The 13,721-nt window shown below is 45.6% G+C and overlaps 1 protein-coding gene across 1 annotated transcript in view; it reads right to left on the bottom strand.

Moving 5' to 3' along the window:
- Nucleotides 1-13,721, bottom strand: part of DOCK2 (dedicator of cytokinesis 2) — a 2,333,210-nt gene that overhangs the window by 141,590 nt on the left and 2,177,899 nt on the right. The window contains exon 41 of the mRNA XM_086931425.1: nucleotides 10,303-10,444. Within this exon, the coding sequence (XP_086787551.1) occupies nucleotides 10,303-10,444 (142 nt within the window). The remainder of the gene's footprint in view (nucleotides 1-10,302; nucleotides 10,445-13,721) is intronic.

The raw sequence follows: 13,721 nt of genomic DNA, 5'->3' as shown, positions 1-13,721 counted from the left end.
CCCCAATAAACTCGACGCCATTTAACGGTCGTTCGAGGACTCGTGTGAGGTGTCTAAAAAGGTAGCGTAAACCCCCTCCCGCACCCCACACAACTTACCCATCTGCCGTCGCAGATGTCCTGGCCCCGGGAAATTCCCCAGGAGGGGCCGTAGCCCCTCCTATCCAGGAAGGGGCCTTGACCACCTTTCCTTTCCTTCCGGCTGCCTCTCCTTAGACAGGACCGCCTCCCCGTTGAGGGGCCAATTGGCCACCTCCCCCGCGCGCTCCCATCCGTAATGGGTGACGCCCCCTCATAGGGATCTTCGAATTACTGCTCACCGATCATGACCTTACCGCCCGACCAAAATAAATACGACAGTTCTACCTAAGTTACTGAGATTTATAAAACAAAACAACATTTATTATCAAGCGTAAATACTGATCAATCCTTGTTCAAAATTACTTTATTTGCAAAACATACTGAAAATAACCAATCTTTATTGCATCTTTAAGAAATTTCACGACCATCATCACAACCTGTAAGAAAACAGAGAAAACAAAAAGATACTATATCAACTGTATTCACAACGAATCGCTGTCCTCAGGGGCTGGTGGGTGGGTCAAAATTGCTCTTCGTTCTGTCTCGAGCTCACGTGCAGCGGGGAGGTGCAGCTTCAGAGCACAGAAACAAGAGGATGCTTTCTTGGCTTCCGCTCTTTTTATCCGTCTTCAGGGTGGGCGTGAACCCGCCCCCGCCTGCCTCCGAGGGCGTGGCCGGCCGCGTCGGTGTCTAGGCCAGCCCACTCTAGGGCGGGAAAAAGGCGCGCCCCGGCTACGCCGCTTCGGGCATACCAGCCGAGACTCGCCTCCCGCCCAAGATGGCTTCCCGGGGGGATCGTGGTACTCCACCATACGTTCGGGGGGACCGATTGGTCGCCCCTTTCCATATGGCCGAGATACCCGCCACCCCCTCTCAACACAATCCCCAAGAATTGGGAAACCGGAAACAGTTCTTGAACTTTTGGAAGGCGGGAAGGGAGTCACCCTTACCGGCCGTATTTATTAAAATATGAAACAAAAGAAAACATTAAAATAACAGTTTCATATAATGTACAATTTCATTTCCACATTACGATGTTTGGCTAACCTTAACAGATCTCTAATACAAAGGTTCTCCTAGCCGAACTAACATCCTACAAAACATTTGACTTGAAATTGTACATCCTAACGTTAAGGGCCAACGGCAAGGTCGTAACCGGTGTCAGATCCCTAAACCAGAAATACCCCCCTCACTTGTGAGAGGAGCGACCGCACAGAGGCGTACCTCAAGTGCATCTACCAATTTCCCTTTGTACTTGACGGGGGCCCCAATAAACTCGACGCCATTTAACGGTCGTTCGAGGACTCGTGTGAGGTGTCTAAAAAGGTAGCGTAAACCCCCTCCCGCACCCCACACAACTTACCCATCTGCCGTCGCAGATGTCCTGGCCCCGGGAAATTCCCCAGGAGGGGCCGTAGCCCCTCCTATCCAGGAAGGGGCCTTGACCACCTTTCCTTTCCTTCCGGCGGCCTCTCCTTAGACAGGACCGCCTCCCCGTTGAGGGGCCAATTGGCCACCTCCCCCGCGCGCTCCCATCCGTAATGGGTGACGCCCCCTCATAGGGATCTTCGAATTACTGCTCACCGATCATGACCTTACCGCCACAGGCCGGATAGTTGACCGGCTATCCGGACCCCCCACAACACTCCTGCCTAAAGGTCATGTCATAAAGTCTTTAGCCAGGCTATCAGGTCTCCTATGAGTAACTCGTTCCCCATCCGGGACAAATGAACACCATCCCCCGAATACATACTGTCCCCTCTAATACAACCATGCGAAATAGAATGCAGTGTACTTGAACGGAACAGTCTACTCACTTTATTATTAACTTTCCTTACTGAATGATTCAGAGCAGAAACAGAAATAGCCCCCCGCCACACTTTCCGTGGGATCATATGGGACCATGCAATTGTGCACCCTGGAACTCTTCTTGCCAACCAACTTACCGTGGAAAGCATCGCCTCAAGAAGAAGTCGTCTACCATTGGCCACCAAATCATTGCCCCCAAGATGTACTATGACTACAGACGGCGGTGACCTCGTCCGCCCTAACAAACCCTCGAAAAATGATCGAAACTGGTCAATACAGAGCCCGCCCTTTCCGTAGAAGGACACACTGTACCCGTATTCGCCAGCCACGTGAATCATGTCACCTGCTTTGAATACGTCCGCGGCACGCCTCACGTATGAGTGGCCCACGACCCACACCTCCTTTTTCACAGCCGGTAATGTCTGACCGCTGGCCCCCCGGTGTCGGGTCGACTGGACAGTCCGCCCCGCCTCGTAGGCTTGCGCAACTGAAAACCAAACAAAAACAAGAAGCGTGAGTACGTCATTACAGCTTCACAACATGTGCAACCGCACATACCTCTTATAACAGTTCGAGGACCAACGCCCCACACGTTTTACTTGTTCGACATTCAGACCCCTGGCTGTAGCTTCCGTAGCAGCCCCTATCCGAAAGGAATGGGTCCCAAAGTCGCCGGGGTTCAAGCCCGCGGCAGCAATCGACATCGCAAGCACCCGCTGAAACTGAAACCTCGTCAGTGGGGTGGCGTCAGCGTGTCTCAACAAGGTCCCCCCCCATGCTGCCACCCTCTGCGCTAAAAATTCCTCTACGCACCCAACAGGGCACATGGCAGACCCGGGAATCCTCTGTATGATTACGCAGTCCCCGATTGCATCCTGATCGGATTTGGACCTGACAAACGAGACCGTCATTGTCTCCCCCCTGACCTGAATGTGTTCCCGGCACAGTCCCCCCATCGTATCCCGCTTGTTCTTTGCCACTAATTCGCTTACCCGCATAGCCCCATGGAATGCTAATGCAAATGCGGCTCGGAACAACACTGCTTCGTACTGGGATGAACATGTTACCGGTAGCACGGATAATAACAAGGCCAACCTATCCAGACCTATCGGCTGCCTATCGTCTACTCTGCGACCCTCAAGGCGTTGCCACCCACGTAGCGCTTTCTGCACAACGAAAGACGCTGTCGGGTACTGGATCCCATGAGCCCTTGCCATGAAGGAAATGGCGGCCCGATGCCTCTGGGCCGTAGCTACTGACTTGCCTGCGTGACGTAAAGAGAGCAGGAATCTCACTACACACTCTTCCAGACCCCAAAGCTCCCTCCCGGCAGTACCCAAAAAGGCCCAATAGGCACGGAACGCCCCTTCATATGCCTTCCTCGTCCTGGGTGCTAAACTCTCTCCCACGAGGTCTTGTAGTTCGGGGCACCGAGAGACCAGAGAGCTTCGGGAAAGGGTGCCGCCACCGGGTCCGCTGTGGGCAGAAAACCCCAGAAGGCCTGCATACGGAAACGAGAGAGCGCATCAGCCGCTTGGTTCATCACCACCGGCACGTGTTGTGCCCTAAACAGTACATTTAGCTGCATGCACAACAACACAATTTCCTTAAGCAGTCTCAGAATCAATTTGCAACGTGCTGCCTGACTATTGATACACTCAACCACGGTCATGTTATCAGACCAGAACACCACAGAGTGATCCCTAAACCCTTCTGGCCATGTTTTCAAAGCCACCAGAATAGGGAACAGTTCGAGAAAAGCAATGTTACTCGTCAACCCGCACTCATGCCACCATGACAGCCATTTTTGAGCCGACCATTGTGTACCCAATATGGCGCCAAAACCCATACTCCCCGCCGAGTCTGTCCATAGCCCCAACTCCTCGGAAGACACTGCTGGTTTATTCCAGACAATTCGACCATTGAAATCCGCCAGGAATGCAATCCAAATGCGCATGTCCTGGCGAACCTCTGCCGAGAGTCTCGTACGATGATGTCCTTCCTTCAAGCCGACCATGGACTGTGCAATTGAGCGGGAAAAGGGGCGCGCCATCGGCATTACTCTTAGGGCAAAATTCAACTGACCCACCACCTGTTGCAATTGATGCAGGTTCACTTTCGTTGCACGAATACATGTCTCAAGGGATAACCTGAATTTTAACACTTTTTCCTTAGGTAATCGAAAACAACCTTCCACCGAGTCGAGCTCGATCCCCAGAAACTCGATCAAGGTCGAGGGACCCACCGTCTTACCTGCCGCCAATGGCACACCGAATTGATTCATTAGGACACAAAATTCATGCAAGGCCTGTCCACACTCAGAATCCCCGGCTGCCCCCAGAAACAGAAAGTCATCGAGATAGTGCATAACATGTTGAAAACCTGTGTTCCTCGTGAATACCCACTGCAGAAAACAACTGAATTTCTCGAAATAGGCACATGAAATCGAGCATCCCATTGGCATACATCTATCCATGTAATAGCGACCCTGAAACTGAAAACCAAGGAGACGCTGATCGTCTGGGTGTACCGGGAGCAACCGGAACGCTGACTCGATGTCCGATTTGGCCATCAGCGTCCCGGGCCCCAGGCGATTCAACATGGCAACGGCCTCATCGAAAGATGCGTACCGCACCGAACATACTTCCGGGTCTATCGCGTCATTCACGGAAAGACCACGTGGGGCTGACAAATTATGTATCAGCCGAAACTCACCCGGGTCCTTCTTGGGGACCACCCCTAGAGGAGAACACACAAAATTAGGAACAGGTGGCAAATCGAATGGCCCGGCAACATGACCTCGAGTCACCTCTTTCCCAATCTTTACCTGCACCACCGCCGTGTGCTGTAAGACCGACATTTGATTCTTACAGTACGGTACCCCCTGAAAATCCCCCACTGGGATGCGGAAACCATATGAAAACCCGTTCCGTAACACCCCAGCGGAAGCATGATCTGGGTATTCGCTGAGCCAAGGAATCATTGCCATGGTATCAATCGGGGTCGGTAAAGGCGCCCCTCGGACTATATTAGACCTGTTTGGCGCCTCCCTTACCACCGTTATCACCCGTTTTGGCTCTGCACATGGACTCAGGATGGGATGGCTGCCCGCACCCCCCACACTCATGTCTGAATTTGCATGACCCCTGGGGCCTGGTACATTTGCCCCTGTTAAAATTCCACCAGATCCCCCTTTTACCTGTGTTGCCACTCGGCTTCGTGTGGAACTCGTTACCTGCACCCGTCCGAAAGGGCGTCCCAGAGTTTTGGCGGGAGGATTCCCCCCCGTTACTCCCTACTAGTGGCACCTTCAACATCCCCGTACTCTCCATTTTTTGCCAAGACACAGAGTCGTAACAGTCCCAAGACAACAACGGGTTGTGTTCTTTAGCTTTTCTAAACAGATTATCATAGCAGAACCACTGATTGCCCCCATATGCCACAGAATACTCCATAATACGTGACTGATAAATGGGTAACTCGGTCAACAACTCAGGCCTGCGCTCCCCCATGATGGAAGTAAAAATTCCCCACGCTCTGCCCCAAGTACCAATGGTCTCGTCAACCTTAAAGGCGGCCATTTTTGCGCGCCAAACACTCGGATGCATGAGCTCCTTTTGACTCTTTACATGCTCGATCTCGTAATGGTCGGTAAGCAATGAAAACATGTTTACATATTTATCCGCCCAAATCAATTCCTTGACTTCTAGTGGGACGTGCTGGGCAATCTTCTCCTTTCGAGAAGGTGCAGACTCCCCCCCCGCAATCGGCAATGGCCGCTTACCTGAAGTAGACCCCACGCTTGTCGCCGAACTTGGGCCTGCTGTACTTCCCACCGCCGGGACCTGTGGGGGAACAGAAGATGGCGTCTTCGCAGCCTCCCTAGATTCCCGCAGTTGCCTCATCACTGCCCGGGCGTCGTCAGCTGTGGCGCCCTCGCTATCGTTTCCCAACCACGCTGCCAATTGTGCCGCTAACTCGGGGGGCATATCCTCCCTGTTCGCAGGGGTGACCACCACAGGGATTGGATTCCCCTCCTTTGGCGCCGGGATTGGCTCCTCTCGTGGGGCTTCGGGAACCGGGGTTTCCCCCCCAAGTGCTCCCCTTCTAGGCCTCTTGCTTTTTCCACCGGGAATTGTTCCCTGTAAAGGCCGTTTCGGTCCTCCCTCCCCGTCCTTAGCCTCGACTTTTCTCTTCAGATCGGCTATCTCCTTCATGAGTATGCGGAGCATCTCCTCGGTACCGACCCGCTTTCCGACCTTCTTGGGCATTCTTAGACGGGATATCTGTAAGACAAAAAGAGGGATTACAACGCTCAAAATTGCTCTTCGTTCTGTCTCGAGCTCACGTGCAGCGGGGAGGTGCAGCTTCAGAGCACAGAAACAAGAGGATGCTTTCTTGGCTTCCGCTCTTTTTATCCGTCTTCAGGGTGGGCGTGAACCCACCCCCGCCTGCCTCCGAGGGCGTGGCCGGCCGCGTCGGTGTCTAGGCCAGCCCACTCTAGGGCGGGAAAAAGACACGCCCCGCTTACGCCGCTTCGGGCATACCAGCCGAGACTCGCCTCCCGCCCAAGATGGCTTCCCGGGGGGATCGTGGTACTCCACCATACGTTCGGGGGGACCGATTGGTCGCCCCTTTCCATTAGTGACAGTGTCTGGGAGAAATACACAAAGGGCAAATACTGCCAACTGCACCTGGACAGGTGACCCAGGACAAAGGCTGCAGGCACCAAATGGTTAGGACAAAATAATGCAAACTTTCCAAAAGTGGCTTTTTCAGAATAGTGACTTCAGCTTTACTTATAAAGAGGATTTTAAATCACAGTCCTTTAGAGACCAATAATGACATTTCAACCTGTCCGTAAGTAAAGGTTATCACTCTTTAAATGCAGTAAAGTATCCCAATGTTTTCCTATGGGAAAGGTATACACTGCTGTGCCCGAGGGAAATATCCCTAACGCAACCCCACCACTATTAAAAGTGGTGCTGACATACTGGAGGCATGCCCTGAATACACTGCACTCACCACAACAGAGGCACCCCAAATTCCACTCTTGGGACTCCCCACTACTGCTGGGATACTGAGACATTGACGGCTCCCCAGGTGGGAGCGGGATGTGGTGTCTACTATTTGGAGATCATACTCAACTTATCCATGCCAATTTTGTGCATGAGGAGGGGCTCCCTAACCCATTATTTCTACTGCATACTAGTCTAATAAGATATATTAAGGGTGGCTGGGCTCACTGATGGGGCTGAACCATCAACTCATGAAATGGCGCACTTGATCCACCTGATGGGCACTGGTAGATACCTGATGCAGTGGTTGTACTAGGTCCTTTTGTGATAGATATGGGGCATCTGCATTTTTTGTCCCAGGCTCGGCGGCCATCTAGGGAAACTTACCTAATCCAAACATTTTTGAAAACTAGATACCTGCGGGAGTCAAAGGTGGTGTGGCTTGTGTGGATCCCCCAATGTTTTCTTACCCCCAATCTCCTACAAGCATCAAATGGAGATGAAAGAATCATATTTTTCTCACGTTTCTGTGTCAAAAAGTTGTGGGATTACTGGGCTGACACAAATTTCCTACTACACAGTGTTTCCCCAGGTCTACCGATAAAAATGGTACCTCACTTGTGTGGGTGGGCCAAGTACCCACTGCAGGAAAGGGCCCAAAACGTATTGTGGAGACATCAAAATTATCAATCACAAAATTACCTGGTTCTGTAAGGGGGTCACCTGCATTTTTGTTCCGGGGCTCGGTGGCCATCTAGGGAAACCTACCAAACAGACATATTTATAAAAACTAGACACAAGGGAGAGTCGTGGGAGGTATGACTTGTGTAGAGCCCCCAGCGTATTCCTACCCAGAATCACTTGCAAACCTCAGATTTAGATGAAAAAGATCCTGTTTTTCTCACATGCAGATTCCAGAGCTTTCCATCACAGAAATCTGAGAAAAATGTGTGTTTTTTACAACATTTGAGGTTTTCAAGAGATTCTGGGTAACAAACTGGTCAGAGCCACACAAGTCACCCCACCCTGGATTCCCCTGGGTGACTTCTTTAAAACAATTACAGGTTCGCTAGGTTTCATAGGTGCTGGCTGAGCTGGAGCCCAAAATCCACATTGCAAGGAAAGAGTCAGTTTTATGTGGAAAAATGTGATGTGTCCATGTTGTGTTTTTGGCCATTTCCTGGCATAAGCACTAGGCCTACCCACACAAGTGAGGTAAACTTTTTATCAGGAGACTTGCGGGACTGCTGGGTGGTTATAAGTTTGTTGCTCCCTTCAGATTCCAGAACTTTCCATTACAGAACTTGTTACTAAGTTTGGGATTTGCAGGGGAGTCTGGGTTATAGAACCTAGTGAGGGTCACACAAGTCCCCTGGGTATCTAGTTTTTAAAATATTGACAGGTTAGCTAGGTATCCCTAGGTGTTGGCTGACTTAAAGCCCAAAATCCACACCTACGCACATGCCAAAAAAGTTTCTGTGTCCAGTTATCCATGTTGTGTTTTGGGCCTTTTCCTCTCACGGGTACGAAGCCGACCCACACATGTGAGTTACCATTTTGATCAGGAGACTTGGGGGGATTCTGGGTGGGCTTAGGAGAATACAGAATAGTAGAACAAGCATTATTACCCATTGACTTTCTTTGAATTTCTGTCTTCCAAATGTAAGACAATCTATAAAAAAGAATTAGTTTAGAAAATGTTACTCTAATTGACATGTTTGTATGGGTACCCACCATTTTGGAAATGTGCAAATAACCACTTGTTCTAAACTCTACCTTTTGTTCACTTTTAAGAAATTTATAGGTTTCCTTGGTACCTATGTTTCACTCTTTATATTTTACCAAATGAATGCTATATACTGGGTACACAATGAAAAACCATTGCAAGAAAAAAGCTCAATTATTGGTTCTGGTTACCTCTGTTTCTTGGTGAGGCTACACGTCCTGTATATCCTCACAGTCAGAAGGGTCCAGCAGATACAACAGTTTATTGCTTTAAAAAATCTGCCATACTTAGAAGCAGTTACAGGTGAAAAAATGTGGCACAAATTGCTGTTTTTTTCCAACTCAATTTCAATCTTTTTTTCTTATATATTGTTAGTTTCTATAGAAAAACCTTGAAGGATCGACACAAATGACCCCTTGCTGAATTAAGAATGTTGTCTACTTTCCAGAAATGTATAGTTTTGTGGGATCCATTATAGCTTTCATACCCATTACTACCACTGACTGGAAGGAGATTGAAAGCACAAAAATAGGAAAAATAGGCTATGTCCCAGAAAGATGCCAAAACTATGTGGAAAGTGTTGGTTTTCTGACATAACTTTTTCTGTTCCCGAAAGCTGGGAAGATGGTAATTTTAGCATCACAAACACTTTGTTGATACCTTTTGCAAAAAAAATTGCTGTATTTTGGATAATTATCCACAAACCCTGGGTACGTTTAGAATTCTCAAGCTGTTGGAAGAAAAGAACACAAATTTGGCATGGATACCTTATGTGAACAAACGGTTACAGGGGCTGAAGAGCGGAATACCCCATATAGCCAAAAATGGCTTAGCACAGCAAGGGGTAAATGTCTAGCAGCGAAGGGATTAAAGAAGCAAGCATAAGCACTTTAGCACTGGTTAGCAGTGGTAAGGTGCACAGAATACTAATGCCAAAAAATAAACAATTCAGAAAACAGGAGGGGTGGGATAAACATTTGGGGGTGACCCTGCAGAGACATAATTCATTTGAAGTTCTCTATGGGAGATCGACAACTCAAATTAAAATGTTTGAAACAACTTTGTTGCTTGGATATTAAACATTGCTGGATTGATTTAAAGTACTGAACATATCATGTATTTGGTGCTTGTGTATGGTTATGCTGTGTGGATGGGTGCTAATGCGAATTAGACGTATTGCCATTTGCTATTGCTAAGCACCCAGCCTCAACTGAAGAGGAACCCCACCTGACTGAATTAGCAATGTTCATTACATTTCCCATGTACTTAATTTAGAATTGACCTCTATTATCTTCCATGGAGCTCTAATATTTCACAGCTAACAGCGGGGCTTGCATTTTAATACAACACATACGTTATATGCCACACACTCCTGGCCACAGCAAGAAGGTATCAACAGCTGGTCATTGCCTGTATGGCCCCTTGTGCAACATCATCTTCAGCCAAGCCAATAAATGTGGAGCAAGCAATTAAAAGCCAGCATATCCTTCCAAAGCGGGCAATACTGCTTCAATGTACCATCATTTAGGAATGAACTTAAAAACGCATGCAAGCATGTTTGAGAGCAGATGCGAGTAGCTGCTCGGTCAAGTTGTATCTTTTCCTCTAACCAGTGATGAACAAACACTTGGAAGTAAGCCATCTCAGTTAATTGTTATGTTAAGGATACATTGCCCAGGACAATTCTTCACATCTTCCCCAGGATCAGAAGTTGTCTTTATTGTCTCTGAAAAGGGGAATTGACTCATCAGTTGAACTTGAAAATCCTCTCTTCGCTCATATTCCTTTCCCCGATAGATAAAAACTTTGTTCTGCAAGTGACAGAAAATATGTAATGATTAACTGAACAAAAGTTAGAAAGTTTTTTAAAAAATGGTGATCCTTTACACATTTTTTATTTTAAAGTTGAGTATTGTTATTTCACATGACCTGTCTATGACTGCATAGAAACTTCATCCCTGTGTTCCAAATCTTTAAATCAAATGTAAAAGTGATTTTTTTCTATCAAGGATGTGACATTCATTGGGATATTGAGACTTTAAAATGCATTAATTCAGAAAATAAATTACCAATTTGGTGTCTACAGATTTCTTTTAATTTATTTAGATAATAGTTTTTTTCAAATCATTTAAAATTTATGTTGAAGTGTGCCAATTTAATGTATGTTCTATCTATCTATCTATCTATCTATCTATCTATCTATCTATCTATCTATCTATCTATCTATCTATCTATCTATACATACATACATACATATATATATATATATATATATATATATGATTGTATATATGAGAAACGTAATGTTTCTAGATGTTCACAGATGTTTGAAATATAATTCTTGAAGTAGACATTACTAGTTTGGCCAAAACCTATGACAGTGAAAAGGAGATAATGGTTTAAGCCCTGATATATCAAGAGATTGGTGACCGTCGCCAAAAGGGTAGCTGTACAGTGGTCACATGTTGCCAGGACCTAGATGTCTGTGAGATTATATCATCCATTATACCAACTACACATATAAACAGCTCCCTCATCTCCACATATCTACTGCACCACCCATTTATATGAATTATCCAGTATATTAAGTTGAACAAAGCATTCTGAAGTAGCCGCTAGATGGCAGGTACGGCAAATACAATATTTACTTAGATAATGCATACTCAGAAGTTACAGTCTAGTAACCACCAAATTCAATGCTGTACTTTTTTTAGTTAAGAATCGCAATTGCTTGCTTATTGGAAAAAATTGGTCTTCAAATTAGTTGAAGATTTACTTAAATTCTTTTGCATAAAGTAGTAGTGGACAGATGGATAATTCCTTCTTAATTTTATGACCATTGAGTCAATCGGCATAGAATCCTTACAACACAGACATGTGAAATGTATATTACAATAAACTGTGTTTTAAACCCTCCCCCCTCTCTAAGTTGTTGTTTGATTTTTATATCCTAGATATTTTGGAAATGATTAAATAAATATGATACATCTTTGACTGAAAGCAGATGAAACTATTCAGTAGTTGATATTTTAAATGACTTTCCAATTTACAACAAAAGGTGAAATGCTACCTATCTAAACCAACATGTGAAGATCTGTCCTCAAAATAAGTCTCATCTAATCTTTCAGTCAAGCATTCACAATTCACCCAGGGTGAAATAGATATGTCTGCTCCACACTCTAAAAACATAAACAATATCACTTATTAACGGTACTAGAAATTTTAATGTGAAACGGGGAATTAGGCAGGGTTGTGTCCTTGCTCCCCTTTTATTTACCCTTTTTATCAATGGGGTCGAAGCCGCCCTGAAAATTATTAAGGCCGATACCCCACAGGTTGCAGGGGATAGTGTACCAGTTCTGCTATACGCAGACGACGCGGTGCTCCTGTCACGGACACCCGTCGGTCTGCAACGTTTAATGGACAAATTCACTGAATTTATCGGGAGCAGGAGACTGTTGTTCAACAAGAATAAAACTCACACGATGATATGTGGAAATAAGGTCGGCAGAAATCACTCCTTCTTTATCGAAGGGGTTAAAGTGCAGAATGTGAATAGTTTTTGTTATCTGGGGGTAACTTTTACCAGTGATGGTAGGTGGGGGCATGAATTAATGAATGTTCGAACTAAGATGAGCAAAAGCTCTTATGGTATTTTTAAATTTGCATCTAAGCTGGGGGACAGACGTATCAAGGACATGCTGGAAATCTACAAAGCACACAGTGTATCCATCGCCCTTTAGGGGGCGGGGCTTTGGGGTTACTGCAAAACCGACTGTCTACAGGTCGAAGAAAATAATTTTCTGAAGAAACTATTGTGCCTCCCTAAGTCCGCTCCAACAGAGCTGATTCACAGAGAGGCGGGGGTTTTTCACCTGACTGAGCTCGCCTCACTTAGGCCCTTATTGCTTTATTGTGCAATTTGGCTTCAGGAAGAGACCGAGTTCAATCAACTTATTATCAGGGATTGCCTTACATTAGACAACTGTATGCTGATACCGTGGCTCAAATATGTTGTAGATTGTTATAAAAGTATCTTTGATATTAATTTGTTGTCAGAAAACTGTCCCCCTAGAGGCCTTGTGAAACAGGAATTTAAAAATATCTTTATGTTACATAAAGCCCAAAAACGTTCAGTAATAACTAATTCCCTCGCTACTGTTAAAATTTACAATAAATATATTTCTGTTGAGGGATTTCAATATTATCTGAATGTTGTAACTAGGCCAACGCACAGGTTTGTACTAACCAGATTAAGAGTTGGCATTGCTCATGTATTAGTGGCCTTCCCTCATCCTAAAAAAAGCCCTGTGGGCCCATGCCCATGTGATGGACATTCCAAACAAAGCACAATGCACTTTATGCTTTTTTGTCCCCTATTCCAGAATGTTAGGATCTCCTTTTTAAAACCATTATTTCCTAAGTATGGAGTTTTAAATGTGGAGGGTGCTATGTGTTTGTTATATAACTTGGACCACCCCGACGTATGTTTTTATACTGCCAGTTTTATATGTAAATCGATGGCTTTTAGGAAAGGTATGAGTTTTTAATCATGTTTGTATTTTTTATTCTGTTGCCTGCGTGCTATGCTTTTGTGGTCATTTTTATCATGTACCGAATAAAGCTTCATGAACTGAACTGACTGAATTTTCCAGTATATTAAGTTGAACAAAGCATTCTGAAGTAGCCGCTAGGTGGCAGGTACGGCAAATACAATAATTACTTAGATAATGCATACTCAGAAGTTACAGTCTAGTAACCACCAAATTCAATGCTGTACATTTTTTAGTTAAGAATCGCAATTGCTTGCTTATTGGAAAAAATTGGTCTTCAAATTAGTTGAAGATTTACTTAAATTCTTTTGCATAAAGTAGTAGTGGACAGATGGATAATTCCTTCTTAATTTTATGACCATTGAGTCAATCGGCATAGAATCCTTACAGCACAGACATGTGAAATGTATATTACAATAAACTGTGTTTTAAACCCCCCCCTCTCTAAGTTGTTGTTTGATTTTTAAATCCTAGATATTTTGGAAATGATTAAATAAATATGATACATCTTTGACTGAAAGCAGATGAAACTATT

The sequence above is a fragment of the Lissotriton vulgaris genome, chromosome 7 (genome assembly GCF_964263255.1).
Source record: "Lissotriton vulgaris chromosome 7, aLisVul1.2, whole genome shotgun sequence".
NCBI lineage: Eukaryota > Metazoa > Chordata > Amphibia > Caudata > Salamandridae > Lissotriton > Lissotriton vulgaris.
Note: the sequence above shows the minus strand (reverse complement) of the source record. Positions and strands in the feature narration are given on the sequence as shown.